The sequence below is a fragment of the Tamandua tetradactyla genome, chromosome 9 (genome assembly GCF_023851605.1).
Source record: "Tamandua tetradactyla isolate mTamTet1 chromosome 9, mTamTet1.pri, whole genome shotgun sequence".
Classification (NCBI taxonomy): Eukaryota; Metazoa; Chordata; class Mammalia; order Pilosa; family Myrmecophagidae; genus Tamandua; species Tamandua tetradactyla.
Window position 1 is genome coordinate 53,326,318 of NC_135335.1, and position 19,022 is coordinate 53,345,339.

Below are 19,022 nucleotides of genomic sequence, written 5' to 3' on the forward strand. Positions count from 1 at the left end.
TTGTCTTAAATAACCATGGAGAAAGAGAGATCAGTCAGGATGGACCATGAGTGGGGCTTATTAGAAAAATGTTCTTGATGGAAGGAGAATGACAAACGCTTGGCGGGTCGAGGCTCTAGAGCACATCCGGGGCCTTGCAATCCAGCGCCTGCCCAGTGCCAACCCTGTCCCAAAATGTCTTTACCAAAGAAGGGCTGGCCACTTGCCGAGTTGGTCGGGAAAGGGTAAGCATGTTTCTCCATGTGAAAATCTTATCTGGGACCAGGCAAGGCTCTGAGACTTGGAAGTGGGATTTCTAACAATAAGCTAATAGTGAAGTTTCAATAAAAGCCTTCTCATTGAGATTCGAGCTTTTGATACATGTATGAGGGTGAGGGTAGCTTCTGCATCAGAGGTGGAGAGTCCAGATCCACCTCTGTGCATGATGCCATGGCTCACAGATGGGCTCGGTGCCAGTGGTCAGCCTCCTTGATAAAGTATCCTGTCTCCCTCCTGGCATTAAAGGGCACATGTCAAGCAACACATCCATAGCCTCCCATCTCAGTGGAGGGTGTTCTGACTGAACTTAACCAGGGCCTTGGTGAAACCTGCTTGTGAGTTCTGGGTTACCTACAACTCACTAGGAAGTTTTGGTGCTTTTTACATACCACTTTCCCCTTCACTCAGGGGCAGAGGATTTGCAGAAAATACCAAAGAAACACAGAATGCTTTCATCATGTTGCAAAGGCTTGCTCAGTTTTGTATGGAGGGAGAAAGTAAATATAAGGCTAGAGGGGAGAACATCTGTAAATTTTTCTAGATTTCGCTCAGTCTAATTGAGAGCATTATTCCTGTTTAGAAAGTTCATGCAAATCATGGAAAATGGTATTATTTTATCATAGTAAGTGGTTTCATATTAATCATTTTACTTTTCCCCTTATTTTGTAGCTTCTGTTTCAGGGAAGGAACCCAGGGATTGCCTGGCAGTATGCAGTGCCTCGATTGGGGGCTGAGAAGAAGCCCAGTCCCCAGCCCAGCTACACGTGGGCCATTGTCCGGTCTGGATGCTCTGTGTCCTGTGGAGGGGGTAAGTCACATCTCATGTCTGTCTGGGAAGTGGCCATAGTCATGCGTGGGGCCCCCTCACCGTCCTCGCGAGTATCCTGAGGCCTCTTCCTGACCATGGCAATGCCCTTTGCAGGGGCAGAGAAGGGGGCCAGGGCCCTGAATCTCACTTGAAAGCCTAAGCTACATTCTCACATTTCCCTGCATCAGAGTGTGGCTTTGAAGAAGTCATCTGATGAACGACTTTCTTCTTTCCATGTAACTTAAAATATTTTCAGAATAGTTTTGTTATTTGATGGTTATTGGCTATTCAGATGAAAACCACTTTATTATATATGTTGGTGGTGAGACAGTGACATAGTGTGAGGCTTTTTATCTGACTGGTCTTATTCAAAAACTTTCTAGGGAATAAATCTGTCCTAGAGTAGTATATCTCAAATTCAACAAAATATAAAAGAATGTTATGGAAGTTGCAGTGAAAAATGACAAGAACGAACACATCAAAAGAAAGAATTTCATATGACAACAGATGACTGTCATCTTACTACTACAAACATTCAAAGTCAATGTTTAAATTGACAGAACTTTATGCTACTGAGGTCTTAATAATTCAGAAATCAGTGTGGACATTAGGCATCACCAAGACTATATTTGATAGACAAATGAATACTTATATAAAGTGAGATTTTAATGATTGAAGACAGAAGAGTTAAGGCATACATTTTTAATAGTTGTTCCAAATAAATGATGTGAAGAAAACAAAGGAAAACTCAAAGATCAAGAGAAGAACATAGTAGTCTGAAAAGTTAAACTACATCCTTGAAATATTTTTGCTGTTCCTATTTATAAGCTAAAAACAAAAAGAGACCAGAATAAAATATTTAAATAATGGGTGCCAGTCAGGCTAATGATTTTGGCATTATATGCTTTCTGAGGAAAAATGTGACTCTCCTCTGCACAGGAGATTGCAAGCAAATGACTCAATTGGCAACTAAAGTGAAATGCACAAGGAATTCCCCAATGGTGATGTGGCCCCCCTGAGCCACCATTTAGGTCATTCAAAAAACATCGGACCTAGGGTGCACGGGTGGTTCAGTGGTAGAATGCTCGCCTTCCATGCAGGATACTGGGTTTGATTCCCAGACCATGTACCTAAAAAATTAAAATATCCATTAAAAAACAGTGGACATGGTTTTTTTTTGTTTGTTTGTTTGTTTGTTTTGTATGGTCATCATTTACATGAAATGGGAAAAAATAATGCCTACTCATACTTATTTTCTTTTTCTTTCACTTCTCTTCAAATTGCTCTCATAACCATCTTTCATGCACCTGTGGATTATAATAAATACAACTGATATACCCATCCCTGTTTGAGTCATCTGATAAAGTGTTTAATTCAAATAAAGCCTTATATTTGTCTAAAGCCATTGTGATTTTCCAAATTCTTTTTTGCATGTCTTCATTTAGTGAAAAAAAGTATAGTGAATTACACAGAAACATCTGTAAGAGATGGCCAGTAGATGATTATATTTCATTATAAGAGTTGTGCTCCTATCTTCCCGTCAAGTGTCAAGCATTTAGAGGGACTCTCAGGTTTCTCAGCTGTTACCAAATTACTCATTTCAGCGTGCAGAATAGCACTTCACGTTTGATTATTGTACTTGAAGATCATCTGATTATACCTAGGGAATAATTCTCCCATTGGGAGTTTCCTGGAGGAAGTCAACCCAAAATTCATTCCCTAGTAATTTGCCTAAAGAACTGCATTATGAAGTCAGTGGATTTGTTGTTTGTTTTCAATTTGGATGGAAAATCAAGGTTTCTAAATTCAACAGCTGGATGGAATGTGGGGTGCCTGTAGTTTTCAGTGATGGGCGTAGGGCCATAGTGGGTTTTGGTACCTAGAAATCAGATGCTAAATATCTTTCAGTGCACAGATTAGCTATTTACTGAGCACCTATTTTTTTTTAGGTTTTTTATTGTAATACTAGACATATATACAAAGCAAAGAAATAAAAAGGCAATAGTTTTCAAAGCACTCTTCAACAGGTGGTTACAGGACAGATCCCAGTCTGTCATGGGCTACTAAACAATCCTCTCATAATTTTCCTTCTAGCTGCTCCAGAATATAGGAGGCTAGAGGACTTAAATAGTTTTTTGTCATCAGAATCAACTTTTTTTCCTTCTTTTTTTGTGAACAATAAAATATATACATAAAAGCTATAAATTTCAAAGCACAGTACCACAATTAGTTGTAGAACATATTTCAGATTTTGACACAGGTTACAATTTCACAATTTTAAGTTTTTGCTTCTAGCTGCTCTAAAATACTGGAGATTAAAAGAGATATCAATTTAATGATTCTGCATTCATAATCATTTATTAATTCCTATCTTCTATGTATAATTTCACCATTACCTTTGATCTTTCCATACCTCTCTTTGGGGTTGTTTGGGCTATGGCAATTTTAAATTTTTGATATCAGAAGGGTCTGTCACTAATATGGGGTAGAGAGATGGAACTATCTGATGTTCTGGAGAGGCTGGGCTAGGTTTCATGACTTATCTGGACCAAGGATCCTTCTGGAGGTTGTAGGTTTCTGGAAAGTTACTCTAGTGCCTGGAAATCTTCTGGAATCTTATATGTTGTCATTGGTGTTCTTTAGGATTGGCTGGAATGATCCTGGTTGGGGCTTGGCAGGTTATGATAGGTAACAAGGTCTACCTGAAGCTTGTGTAAGAGCAACCTCCAGAGTAGCTTCTCGACTCTATTTGAACTCTCTCTGCCACTGATATTTTATTAATTACACTTCTTTTCCCCCTTTTTTATCAGGATGGAATTGTTGATCCCATGGTGCCAGGTCTTGATTCATCCCTGGGAGTCATCTCCCACGTCGCCAGGGAGACTTTCACCCCTGGATGTCATGTCCCACGTAGTGGGGAGGGCAATGATTTCACTTGCAGAGTTGGACTAAGAGAGATTGAGGCCACATCTGAGCAACAACAGAGGTCCTCCAGAAGTAACTCTTAGTTATGCCTTAGGTAGTCTAAGCTTTTCCACTACACACATAAGCTTCGTAAGAGTAAGCCTCATGATTGAGGGCATGGCCTATTGATTTGGGTGTCCCTAAAGTTTGACACAGTATCAGGAGATTCCCTGATGGTAAGGTTTAATAGTTGCTTTTTCTTTCTCCCATCCCTCAGGGAACTTTGCCAATACTTTTTGATTATCTGCTTAATATACTCTAGGATGGATCCAGGCATTACAATAATCTATACAGGATTAAGGGACCTCTTTCTTATTCTGTGCTTCCTGTGTTTCAACTGTTCAAATGAGCTATACAGATAGGTTGAATTAGATTATTGAGCACCTATTTTTTTACCACGCATTTTTTGCCCTTCCCAAAATGCCAGAGTGCAACTCACTCATTTCATGGATGAGGAGACTGAGGTTCAGAGATCTGAGATGGGTACTTAACTTTCTTAGAACTTCTGTTTATTGACATTGTATTAAGATTCTGTGTCTGTCTGAGGTCACAGGGGCAGATAATCTTGGTCGTTGAGTCTGACCCCTTCTCCCTTGTCACCTCCTAATCATTGTGCTTGCCACAGTTCTGAACGATGAGATTAAGCAGAAGTCGTGGAGTGGTACTCATGGGAAGACTTCCTCAAACGGGCAAGTGAGGTTGACATACATCTACCCTCTTAGCTCTGCTGCCTTGCTCTTGCTTGGAACTTGGTTCAGCAGTCATCATGTAGTTCATACAGCACAAAGCCGCACATTGTCGATAGGGGAAGAGATAGACGAAAAGATCCTTTGTCCCTGATGACTTCCAAAGAGTGCCCCAGCCCTAAACTGCCCACCTCTGGACTTATCAAGTGAGAAAAATAAAACACTATTAGTTTAAGCTACTGTTAATTGAACGTTTTGTTGACTGCAGCTGAATGCATTTTATGATAGAGTCATGGGGCTTGTTAGTAATAGAGCTGAGGCTGAAAGCCAGTCTTACTCTCTCACAAACTAATATTTGCTCCTCTACAGCAATGGTTCTCAAGTAGCATCAGGAAACTTACAAGAAATACACAATTTCATACTCTACCCCAGACTTTCTAAATGAGAATGCCTGGTGGTAGGGGCCAATAATCATTTTTTTATTAGAGAATTTGTAGGCTTGCTGAAAATTCATGCATAAAATACAAAATCTCCATATAGCCATTTGCCTAAAAAAATTGCATTATGAAGTCAGTTAATGTGTTATTTGCTTTCAATCTGGATGAAAAATCAAGGACTCCGAATGCAGCAACTGAGGGAGTGCTGCGTGTGCCTGTACTTCCACAACTCGGTAGGATGTAGCCTTTCTGTTGTATCTTCCCTGTGGAAATATGACCTTCCATATAGCTACAAACTCAGCTCCTCATCAAAGCACCAACTCACATGGAATCAATATTGACGCTTCAAAGAGATTGCCAAGGGTGGAGAAGACAGCAATGTCAAGGCCATGAAAGGGCCACGTGTGAATGATCAGGAAGGGGCACTATTTAAAATGGGGATCTCATGGGACTCAGATGAAACTAGACCCATCCTGTTTCCTTAGATGTATAAGAGCTCAACCTCACCCTTCTGTGCTTTCTCTTCACTCTCTTAGTATCCCCCAGGATTACTTTATTTTCCTACAAATATATAATTGCTATTTACTGAGCACCTATTTTTTTTTTCACATACGCTATCTTGCTTAAACCCTCAACATGGCTTAAGAGTGGATAGACAGGTGGGCCACGGTGGCTCAGCAGGCAGGAATGCTTGCCTGCGATGCCAGAGGACCCGGGTTCTATTCCCGGTGCCTGCCCATGTTAAAAAAAAGAGTGGAAAGATGACAGGCTTGAAGCCAGCCAGGTTAGGTTCAAATTTTGTCTTCAATAGGGCACGTTCCACAGAGTTTTTGAAACAGCCTTTCATGTCTGTGAAGATTAAAGATTCTATGAGCATCGGTGCCTGGAAGTGATCAGCGTTAATGTCTCAGCGGTCTCGGTGTTATTATCCCCATTCTCTACAAACCGGAGGCTCAGAAGTTTGGGCAACTGCCCAGGATAACCCAGCAGGGAACCTGGATTCAAACACGTCTACTGACTTCCTCATGATTTTTTCCCCATGACCGCAGAATTCCAGCTGAACACATTTCTGATGGGCTGGTATCTGTTCCTGTCCTTTAAGAAGGATTATTCTACTGGGAAACAGCATGCATACTTCAACTTGCTGTCTTCCTTTTATGATTACTGGAAACTGCAGTCCCTTGAATGTAAGACTGAAATGCCAGCGAGTAGGAAGCACCCTCACAAAGGAGCCAGTGCTTGAGTTTCACGGCCATCTAAAGGTTTAGGCTGATCATATTAAATTCTGGTATTTGATCTTTCTTTGTTTATATTTGGTGGACCTGTCAAATCTTAACTGACATATGGCTTGCTACGTATTAATGACAGTGACTTATTTTGAGGTGAGGGTTTTTCTTTCCCCAAACTTTAGCTACCCCATGATAAGTGGTTGTCTTGATTATACGGATTATCAGGACTCATTGTCTATACTTTTCTGAACTTTGGTGTTCAGGATTTGCTGATATCTGATGGCACATATCTTTAGGGACTCAAATTCTTAGTTACTTTAAGTCGATAAAATATTTCATTAGTTCTAACCTATTGGAATCATGTAAATTCTAAAAGTTAGGTCAAATTCCTTAAAGTCTTTACCGAAATATTCTTTAGCCTATTTAATTGTGTGAATTATTTAACTTTTGAGGGTGAAAATCAATTGTGAGATATCTAAATTTTCAATTTATTTCAACATACTATGAATAAAAAATAAACTTTGTAAATATCTCATTTTCTCAAATTTATGAGAGTGTACCCACCTTCTCCAATGAATCTAATGGAAATAGTGCTTGAGTAATGTTCTAATTTTTAATAACTTAGATCTATGTTTCACTTAATATTGAAATGATACTGCTTCTCAAAGTAAAAGGAAAAATATAGACACCATTTTTGTTTTACTTTCATATTTTTAAGACATCTACTTACATAGAATGGATTTGGGACTTCAAAATGTCATTTGCTTAGGTCTCTCCTCGTGAAGTTAATGTCTATAAGGGATTTTTAAAGGAACGTGCTAGAGAATTAATGAACTGGGAGAAGATACTTGGAAAAATTACCCTCATTCCTTACTTCACTCAGCAAGTATTATTTGGCATTGGTAGTGCAGGGATAATTCTTTTTTAGTGAAAGAGCTCACATTTCCATATTTTTTTTGTAATGGACCCATGTCTCTATGGAAAATAAGATTTCAGACAGATGCAGGGTGTCTTCTTTTCTGACACATTTCCTCTGTTCCTTTTTCTTTTTTCTCACACTTTTCTGAGACGACTGCATATTTTGTTTCCATATCCCTGCTTAGTTATGCCTCACTGGACCCTCAGTCAGTATCCGGGTCAATGGTAATGGGGAAGGACTCAAAAGAAAGAGACACAAAATCAAGTCACTTATCAGAACCGGCTTGGATGAGGATATCTGTTCCTAAGATAAGCTGCAGGGGCTTTTGTTGGTGTCGTTGTAAAGGCACCAGTCATTGCTCAAAATTTCATGTACTGTCATTTTTAAAACTCTGTGGTCTGTAGGTTCAGTGACTTTCAAGTAACTAATCTCAAACTTGAAAATGCTTCTTAACATTTGACTTTCTGTGATGTTTTAAATTTTCCAGTATGTATTGTGCAATGTCTGGGGATAATACTTTTCTTTCAAATGAAAATATTCATCTAATTCACAAAGTTCCTCACATAAATCTTAAAACTAGTTTGTAAACCAGCCTCTCTTATGGTTTTCCAACAATATTCTCCTCACCATTGTTTCACTTTGCTAAAGCTGTCACAATGCAATACACCAGAAATGGGTTAGCTTTTACAATTGGAATTTATTAAGTTATAAATGTACAGTTCTAAGGCCGTGAAAATGTCCCAATTAAGGCGTCAGCAGACAATACCTTCTCTGAAGGAAGGTCGGTGGCATCAGGGCACTGCTGTCAAATGGGAAGGCACGTGACCAGCGTCTGCTCAGTCTTCTCTCCCAGGTTTCGTTGCTCCCAGGTTCTGGCTCTTTCTGCTTCTGTGGGTCTTTTTTTGCTTCCACCAGTGCTTTTCTCTCCAAGCTGACTGGGTGTTTCTCTCTCTGTTCTCTTGGGTTTTTCCATCTTATCCTTTTATAAAGGACTCCAGTTAAGAATTAAGACCCACCTTGACTGGAACGGGGCATCTCAATTGAAACAAACTAATCAAAAGATCTCACCCATAATAGGTCTGCACTCACAGGAATGGATTAAAATAACATGGCCTTTTCTGGGGTCTGTACAATTTCAAACCAGCATAACCATCTACAAGTTTTTCTAGAACGTAACTGTAGTTTAGTGACTAGGTTTGGGAAAAGGAATGAAATTGTTCACAATCACCCATTATCAGACCATTCATTCTTTGATTCATTCACTCATTCAGTCAGCAAAGACTGTGTGTGTGGATCTGAATCTCAAACTTCTTAAAATTTCATGGGTCAAATGCAGGGGATCTGTGCTTACTTCATTTCCTCCCATCTCTGAGTTGGACAGTAAAATCATGTTGTCATTGTTATACATGAAAACTGCTGCTTTTTAACACTGAAGCTCATTGAGGTACTGTGCCTCTCTGCATCTCCACCAGATAAACTGAATACGTCAGTCCCATAATTCTTTCTTAAATGTGGGAGGCACCCTGCAAAGTTCTCAGTCTACAAAGTTTAATGATAAATACTGCCCCTGTCTTCAAAAACATACAGTCTAGATAGGGGTGTACCCACAAGTACACAAACAGCATTGCACAGATCTATGACAAAAGCTCTCTGGGAATGTGGCATAGAAAGAGGAAAATTGAGCTGAGTCTTCAAGATCTGTCTGACATGGAGCTGTATTTCTGCGATAGCTTATTCATAGCAACGGTATTTTCTGGCTCAATATTCTCATTTAGTTGGCTAAAATCTCTAGATCTTTTCTTACAGAAACTTGTTCACATTAGATCCTTACTCTCTTTGTGCTAAAATGTTCAGGATCTTAGAGTGAGTGGGTGCCTCCCTCTTTTAAACATTTCCCAAAAGATTTGGCTTGTCATTCTAGGCTGCGGAGATCAATTTGAAATGATTCTGTGTCTTTCCTCCCCATCTTGGGTCACTTTTTGAGTTGGATTAAGAAGATTGCCTTCTGTGCTTTAGCCAAGTCCCTGATACACTATAGAATACATTAACCTCCTTAACTTCTGCCCAAAAATTTTTAAAAAAATAAAAATTAAACAGAGGAGAGCAAACAAAGATTCTTCTCTTGGATGAGTAGCTTACTCCTCGGAGCCTCCTGTCTGCTGATCTCCATGTCCCGATTCACCGAGGTCACTCAGAAGTCCTGGGTAAAACAAGAAGGCCTGCCGCACCCCGAGGAGCAGTGACCTTTTCCCTCTTCCTAGAGACTCTCCCGTTGGGGAACACCATCCTGCAGCAGGCATTTGGGTCACAGTACCCCTCCTCCCATCCCACTGAGTGCTCATGGAGCGCCTTGTCCCTCCTCCGCCTGCTGGACGGGCCTGTGTGCACACTTAAGGGGCTAATTTTGCTGCTCACATGGCAGCTCACTAAACGTGGAGCTTTAGAAATGGGTAAAATGAGGCTCCAGCAAGATGAGGTGCATGTCTCTTGTCATCTCTGCTAGGTCAGAGCTGTCCGAGGAAACGGGCCAGTCCCAGGGTAAGCAGATTGTCTGCGTCTGACCAGATGGTTGAGAGCCACCCCCCACCCCACCCCAAGCTCTCCTGTGCCTTAGAGTGCCTCTGGTGTGGATGTGGTCCTGCCAAGTGGCTGTCATTTAGGGGCACCTGGGAATCACTGAGAATCTGATTAACTCTCAGGATGATTCCAGTTTCCTAGAATGATCTTCCTTCTTCCCATTTTAAAGCTCAGTAATGCTCCTGCAGCATAGGGCGGCACGACATTCGGCCCGAAGATGGAAATGCGTCGCCCTTCCCATGGGATCCCAGGCATTCACTCTTGGAGTATTTTTCAGTTTTGTGAGTAGTTTTGCTGAAGTGCTTGTTTTGATTTTTTTTTTCCAAATAAAAGGAGAATAAGGCCTTCGTCAACAGCTGGAATTCATCTTATATGAAGGACTATTGAAAACATAGAGATTATTTGATAAAATCATATTCTTTAAGACTGAAGACTACTTTCTTAGATACTTGGCCAAAATATGAAGATTTCCAAAGAACTGGCTGGAATTGGTTTCTGCAAAACGAAGGATGTTGTCCTGAGTACTTTGCTCATTAAACTCACCAGCTTCCCTGGTCACCAGCCCTGTTTGGGCTGTCATGGTCAGTGGAGTGTTCTCTTTGACTTTCTTACTTTATCCTTTGACTTTTATACACTTTCCCTTTTTATCCATTAGTATGGATCGTTTGAGCAAATTGGTCAGCGTGAGTCTGCATTCCAATGGCCTCCCTGACTTTCTTTGTGACAAAAATTAAGTGATTTTATGCACTGTTGAGAAATTGCTTCACAGATAGGCCTGTGGTCAGCAAAATCACTTCTGAGTCTTTGTACACATTCAGCTAAATGGCTGAGCAGGATTCATTCAACCAAGTGAAACTCATCTGACATTATTATTGTAAGTTCAAATAGAACCTGGGAAACCAAAATACCTTTGGGCATGCGACTGTGTCTGTGTATTTTTTCTCAAAATAATGAGACTTTTGCAAACATCTAAATTCATTTTTACGTGTATTATGATTTAGATAGGTTGTAGAAAAAGACAAATTTAAAATTTAAATGTCAAGTAACCCCACCAACCCACCAGACAGACTTGACCCCCAAAATTCGCTTACCACATATTGCAGACCTTTTAGATTTCTGACTCTTTTAACGCCAGGGAAAGCGCAGTGCCTGATGTTCCTAAGCTAAATCCCTGGCAGGGTTTCTTGTCTTTTGGAAGATGCTGTGACTTGATTGGAGAGGCAAAGCCAGGATGTCCCCCCAGGGTCCTCTGTGTGGAAGGGAAACAACTCCCAACCTGGTGAGAGCAGGGGATGGCGCTGAAACGCCTGGGCCACTCTGCTGTCTGAGGGTGCTCACCCTGGGGTGGCGGGCATTGGTGTGGTGGGGGCTCCCCTGTGGTTTCCAGACATTGCTGAGCATGTGTGCAGGGTTTCTTCGGGAAGGGTAGAGTACAGGAGAGGCTGGCCGTTTCAGTTTCAGTGGTCTTGGATTTGGGTATCCTTGGTCCAACCAAAGAGTACCTGGCATGTAATAAGTTATTTGTGTGTGTGTGTGTGTGTGTGTGTGTGTGTGTGTGTGTGTGTGTGAAGGGACTGGGGGCAGGTGAGCCTTGTGTGGCCTGAGGGAATCTGGTCTGTGCACTCACAGCATTTAGCTAGTTAGTATACTGAGCCAGTGCTCCTTCTCAGCCTATCTTTGCTCAGCTCTTTTAATTCAAAATCTGATCCAATCCCCATAAAAATGCAGTGAGATATGGAGTACAATAATCTTTTAGAAGATGAAGAAGCAGAGGTAAATGGCTGTTGTACCATTGGAGAGATTTTTTTTTTATATGTTCCCAAGTTAATTCTTGCAGAATGCCTAGGATCTGGGCATATTCGTCACATGAAAATGAAGAAGGGGCCTGCTGATAAAAGAGTCTGTGTCCTCCATCTTGGTGTCTAATCACTCCCCCAGCCTGTTGTGCTTAGCATCTGCCTCGGTTTTATTTTTCTGTGGTTCTGATTCTTCTCTGTATTGGTTTCATATTTATAAGCTTTCCTATTCCCTATTGTATTGGAATTTCCTATTTCCTATTGTTTGTAATGTTTTCCTGTGTCTGAGGAAGGGCCTTTTACAGTCTACTGTTGTCTGCATATTTACCTTATGTTCGCTGCACTCATCAATCCTGGATTTAGGAAGCCCTAAGCCAGCAGTCTGTCCCTCGCCACTGTTAAACCGTGCCACTCGCAATTCCTTGATCCAGGTATTTGTCTTTATAACACTTATGGTACCTGCTGTGTGCAGTGTCCATGCTTGTTATTTGCTTGTGCTCTTGTACTCTGGGCCGGCAGCCTTTCCGTCTTCTAGGTGGTGGCTGGTGCTGATGGCTGGTTGCATTGAGCTGCTGCATCCCTGGTGCACACCAGGCTTTGGCAGGATGGATGAAGGCACAGGCTTGGCCACTTTTTGATCTGTAAACATGCAAATGGTGGTGCTTGACAGTGGTGATGGGGGTCAGCTCCCAGAGCTGAGGACTCTGTGCCCCTGTCTCTTCTGCTTCTGGAGAAAGGGCCTATGGCACGAGTGCCCTTTCTTCTAGTTGTGTGCTCAGTTCTCAATGAAACATGGTGTAAATATTGTAAATCTGTCTCTCTCTAACAAGAAACAAGAAGGGGTTTAAAGTCCCTCCCTACACATCTTAAACTGGAGAGAGAGAGCGCGCCCCCCAGGCAACCCTGCAGCCAAGGTGAGCTGTGACACGCCACATGGCATGGACCACACTGCCAGGGGCCGAGCCCTGGTTCTGCCTCTGACACACTCGTGATGTTGACGAGTTACTTAAACCTTTTACATCTTAATTAGCTCATCCGTCTGGTGAAGATAATGGAGATATCAGCTTATAGGGCCCCTTTACTGAATTAGATAATACTTCTATAGCTCTTAGCACTTTGTCTAGCCAAATAATTATTGGTCTCTATTGTACTGGCTAATGCTTTAGTTGTCCCTAAGAAATATGGACAGTCTGGCTTGCTAGACTCTTGAAGCAAGTGGGAATGGGAGGTTGGCCTGATTGTGTGTGTGGCCCCAGGGTAGGAATGATGAACCCGCTCTTCCCTGTTTTGGATTATGCTGCCACCTTCAAATGTGTGTGTGTGGTGTGCACATGTGTGTGTGCGTGCCAGCTTGTAGCCACGTGCATGAGTGTTCAAAGAAAGCTGGGCTCACCACTTTTCTGCTGAAACGTGGCCACAGCCCATGGCAGGACTCCCAGGCAGCCTGGGGGAAGTGGTGCTGGAGGGAGGGCAGTATCTCCAACCTGGAACCTGCAGCTTAGAGAACAGACTGTATTTTATCCTGTATATTAAAGATGAGGGAGTGAAGGAGTCCTGTAGAATATTTTTTTATGTTCCGCACTTTCATGGAGCTGCCCTTTCTCCTGCTGATTCAGGGTCATCATAAGGGATCAAACACAGTGGCGCGTAGTCCTGTCGGCACTGGCCATCCAGGCCTGTCCACACTGCAGGGCCATTTACCCTTATGCTAAATGGCCCCAGACTCTGATTCTACTTGGCATCCCTCTTCCTTTCTTCTCCCCGGCTGATGCCATGGCATCAGTTCTTATTGATGCTCCTGTTTTTAATACCTGCCCTGCCCTTACCCAACAACGTGTTGCTTCAAGATCAGCATGACAGTGTGAGAACACGAGTGTGGTTTCTCTTGCATGATTTGTGTTCTTGCCATTTTCCCTAAAGGTGAGGCTGATAGATAGTTGAAATATGGGGAAGCACAGTACTATGAGTAGAAAACAGAAAAGCAGGCATTTGAGAGAAGGTTTGAAGGGAAATCCTAAGGGAGAATTCCTTAGGAGCTGCACAGAAATTGCAGTCCACGTCGAGGAATTTGGAAGAAGTTGCGTAGATGATCTTGGCCTAGGCTTGCAAGCTCTGCTTTCCAGATCCATGAGCAAAGCCCAGACCTTCCAATCATAAATGATTCTCCATAGCCTGGACTATCCTTCAAAAGTGGTTTCCTAAAGCCTAGCTCACCTGCAGCCTGAAGAGGTCACACCTGCTGCTCCCTAAGCGTTCAGGCAGGAACGTCAGGGCACACGCCCTCTAGAGTGGGACCATGAGTGGCCCGGAGGTCACTGTTTGGGAGCCTGGCACCTCCATCTGCCTTTTGCTGACAGAGGAGCTTAGATGGGTCCCCAGCCTTTCTGATCCCTTGTGTGCCTGAGCATGTATGTTCACAAGCATGCATATGTGTGTCTTAAAAGGGGGGCCTTAAAGTTCTTTCCAGTTCAATATTCTGTGGTTCTGTGGCAATCGAAAGTATCTCTTATCTATATAAGATGGCTTAAAAGGGAAATCAGAATATCAGCTCTTCCCTTGTCCTCTGGCTCATCCCTCCTTCTTTTGCCCCTTTGGTCTTCAGATACCCAGCACTAGGGGGGAAGGGTGCATGAGCAGGAAGGGAAAGGAGAGGCCAGAGGTGGATGGAGGAGACCACAGGCAAGCAGGACGGTGAGGGGCGGGTGCCTGTGAAGTGCAGCGCCCCCGCCCCCACACCTCACGGCACCAGGAGCCTCACGGGTCATACCTGGGCGGACCCCCACAGCGGAGCCCCTGCTGAAGGGCCCACTAATGCCCGTGTGGCCAGGCCTACCTAGGACATAAGCACGACAAGATGTCCACACCTACAAAGGCCCAGATTTACAAATGCTGGGTTTATTTTTCATTGCAAATGTAAGAACCAAATAAAAAATAGGAAAATAAGTCTCCAAAACACCCTAACCATAAGCATTTTCACACATTCCATCCCATCTCTTCCCCATGTGCGGTTCTGCGACTTCTTTTAGAATCATCCTCAGTGCTCAGCTTTTCCGTTAGTATATAATTTATAACCTTAATTTGTAAACAGTTCTCCTTTTTATATTGAACAAAAAGCTGTTATTATATGGCCATTTGTGTTTTTGAGCAGTTGTGTTGGAGTATTATTCTGATTTTTAAGAAATCGTAAACAATGCCTTCTTAGAAAATTGTCCTTAGAAATTACAGATTTAGGCCCTACTTGTGTTTAGTGGGATGCCGAAAGGGTCATTCCTTAAATTCTAGGACCCTTTCTCTTGGGAAAGCCCTGCCTACAAATACATGTTGAGGCAGGTACAGCCCCATACATGCACATTCTCACACAGAAGTGAAGCAAGGGCTGGAGCTCTGAGGTATGTCTCTGCAACCTGTGGATTCTGATTTCACTTCCCTAAACCTCAATCTCTATGGTTAAACACCACTTGATGCAAACTTCTGTGGAAAACTAACTGAGATGCCATTGGCCTTGGACAATCCCAGACCAGTGACTCATCCTCGTCTAAGAATACTTGAGAAATGCTGATTCTTGGCCCCCAGCCCCAGACTTGCTGAATCAGAAACCCTGGGGACGGGTCTAGCAGTCTGGGTTCTGAAGAGACTTCTTAGTGATCATTTTCCACACTAAAGTTTGAGTGGTCTAGGGAGTTGCTTTCAAATGTGCTTTATCATGGGGACTTCTCTAAAAAACCCATTGTCCAACAGAATCGCTCGCTGTGTGTGCCAGATAACTGGGGGACTGCCAGTCCCCTGCCCTGTGCCCCAGCATCCTCCAGAGAGGTTTCTAGAATCCTTTGTGTCCAGGAATTCAGTATGAAAACTACTGCCCTTGGAAAACTGGTTCTAAAAGAATCACAGTAAGTTCACTGAAGCAGTTAATTTAAAAATTATAATCACAAGATTGCCCATGAGGGATTGTGATATGAAAAGGCTCTTTGAGGGTGAGTTAAGACAGCGGATGGGTGTAAGAACTGAAGACAGGACTTCTTGAAAAACACCCAGGAGGCAACTCAGAGGCCATTGCTTGACCCATGCATGTTATTTTAATCATGGTAATTTTTTGAAAGAAGGAAAACAGTTATTGTTAACAGAATCACAAATCCTACTGATCTTTGTAGATTATAGATTAAAGTCAATGGTTTACACTCGGAAGCAATTGGAAGCCAGGCCCATTATGGAGGATGGCTGTAATAGTTTCCATATGTTTTTTCACTACACCAGCCAGTTTCTCTTCGTACATCTACGCAGCTTGCATCACTCTCCACAGGGAAGGTTACGCTGAATGTAAACGTCACGAACCAACCAGCAACCCATGGCAAAGTCCTCTGTCCGCTTCAACCAACTGCAAACCTGCAAACTCCTGGGTTCAACTTATCGCAAAGTCCTCTGTTCCCTCCAACCCATGGCAGAGTCCTGTTTGCTCATCCTCCTGTTTTGTCTCCCTGCCCCATAAATGTTTTTCTTTCTTTCCAAGACTAAATGCTACATGAATGCCCCTGAGCCTGCTACCCTGATTTCTTGTCACCAGATATACCCTTTCTATCTTTCAGTGACATCTACCCAACCTTTTTTTTTGCCCTAATGAGTACAGATGTGCTCTGTAATCTTGAAATATGCTCCTCCTTCACTCTCCCCTTTCTCTTTTCTCTTTTGCCTTTCATTGTGAAATTTTTCCTGACAGTCGTATACATTTTCTGTTTCCTTCCCAACCACCTCCCACCTTCTCATCTTTAATGCCTCACAGCTTAATTTCTACTGTCCTCATCTGCAGAAACTCTTACAGCCAAAACCATCACTCAGTCACCAATCCTAGGCCCTTTCTCTGACCTTATTCTCCTTGGCTTCCCTGCAGCACTCCATACTTTATCACTCATTCTTTGAATGTATTTTCTTCCTTCGATTTCCAACATTATATTACCTATGTTTTCTTCTTTCTCTATAAGTACATTCTTTCCACCCACTGTGCCTCTTTGCTACCCCAAACGCAGGTGTATAACAAAATCTGGGGCCCTTCTTTCCCCATATCCTCCCTTGGGACGCTGAGTTATCATCATGTCTTCCACCTTCATCACTACCCATGAGACCTATGAGCCCACATTTTTTGATACAGTGTCTGTCCCCAGTGTTACCCTTCTGTGCATCCCAGACCTGTAATAGCTGCTGGACACATTCATTTGCATTGCTCTCATTATCGCAAATGTAGGCCATTTCTGCAACAGGCCCAGAGCCAGCTCTGTTTCCTATGACCTCTTTGGTCTTGTGTCCCTCCCATTTCGACCCCTTTATTCCTGGGCCCATGAATCGTGGTTATGGGAGAAACAGCACCATATAGTAGATGCTGATTCAGAGCATATACAACCCCTTGGAGAATAATTCCCCAGCTCTACAAGGTTTTGCCACTTGGTTGGTACCATAATTGGGTCTTTAAAAGACCATTCCATCATTCTATCAACATTGCTGCCCCTGGATGATGGGGAACATGGTAAGACCAAAGAATACCATGAGTATGTACCCATTCCCACACTTTATTTGCTGTGAAGAGAGTTCCTAGATCAGAAGCAATGTTGTGTGGAATACCATGATGGTGGTTAAGGCATTTCATAAATCCACAGATGGTACATTTCATAAATCCACAGCAGCATCACATGCAGGGAAGGCAAACCTATATCCAAAGTACGTGTCTATTCCAGCTAGAACAAATCTCTGTCCCGTCCATGATAGAAGTGTTCCAGTGTTATCAACCTGCCATCAGGTGGCAGGATGATTATCTCGGGGAATGATGCCACATTGGGGACTGAGTGTGAGTCTCTCCTGCTGGCAGATAGGGCACTCCACAGTGGCCGTAGCCAAGTCTGCCTTGGTGAGTGGAAGTCCATGTTGCTGAGCCGATGCATAACCTTTGTCCCACTACCATGCCCACTTTGTTCATGAGCCCACTGGGCAATGGCAGGAATGACTGGGGGAAGAGATGACTTGTATTTACAGGATGGGTCATCTTATCCACTTGATTATTAAAACTTTCCTCAGCTGAAGTCACCCTCTGGTGAGCATTCACATGGGACACAAATATCTTCCTGGGTTTTACCAACTCAGAAAGGCCTATCTACAATAACCTCTTCCCCAGACCTCGTTGTCACCAGTTTTCCAATCATTCTCCTTCCAAGTCCCTGACTATCCACCCAACCATTAGCAGCAGCCCATGAGTCAGTGTCCAAGTGCACATCAGGCTAGTCCTCCTTCTAGCCAAAACAAATCAGGAGTGCACTGCTCAAAGTTCCACCCACTGCAAGAATTTCCCCTCACCACTGTCCTTTAAGGACATTCCAGAATGGGAATGTAGTACTACAGCTGTACACTTCTGGATGGTGCCTACACATTGTGCAGAACAATCTGTAAACCAGGCCCGAGTTTTCTCTTCCTTAGTCAACTAACTGTAAGGAACTCCCCAAGAGACCGTAGCTCTGTTCTGGGAAAGAGAAGGTAATGTGGTAGGAGTGCAGACTGTGGACATTTGGGCCACTTCCTCATGTAACTTACTTGTGCCTTCAGGATCTGCTCTGTCCCTATCTCATATATGCTATTTCTATTTTATGATGGAGTGCTGTTGTGGCTTGGGGGTTCAGACAACATCCAGCTTATGATAGGCAACTCAGGTCTCATGGTAACTTGGTGGCCCATGGCTAAGCATACGGTTTCTACTAAGGCCCAGTAGCAGGATAAAAGATGGTTCTCAAAGGGAGAGTAATTATCTGCAGTGGATGGTAAGGCTTTCCTCCAAAATCCTAAGGGTCGGCATTGTGATTCTCCAGTAGAAGCCTGCCAGAGGCTCCAGGCAGCATCCCTGTTTGCCACTGACACTTCCAGCACCACTGGATCTGCCATATCATATGGCCCAAGTGGCAGAGCAACTTGCATAGCAGCTTGGACATGTTGCAGAGCCTCCTTTTGTTCCTGTCCCCACTCAAAGCTAACAGCTTGTCTGGTTACTCACTAAATGTGCCGAGTAGCACACCCAAATGTGAAATATGTTGTCTCCGAAATCAGAAGAGGCCAACTGGGCATTGTGCCTTTTTTTTTTTTTTTTTTGGTTGTAGGAGGAGCCAGATTCTACAGCTTTTCCTTCACCTTATCTGATCTTAGGAGGAATATCTCAACATGCCCTATACCACTGGACACATAGAAATTTCACTGAGGAGGAACCCCTATAATTTTGTTGGATTTATCTCCCATTCTCTGACACACAAATGCCTTACCAATAAGTCTAGAGTAGTTGCTACTTCTTGCTCACTAGGTCCAATCAACTTGATATCATCAA

General features: G+C 42.9%; 1 protein-coding gene across 1 annotated transcript in view; it reads left to right on the top strand.

The window, feature by feature from the left end:
- Positions 1–19,022, top strand: part of ADAMTS16 (ADAM metallopeptidase with thrombospondin type 1 motif 16) — a 170,214-nt gene that overhangs the window by 87,542 nt on the left and 63,650 nt on the right. The window contains exon 15 of the mRNA XM_077115112.1: positions 928–1,066. Coding sequence (XP_076971227.1) covers positions 928–1,066 — 139 coding nt within the window. The remainder of the gene's footprint in view (positions 1–927; positions 1,067–19,022) is intronic.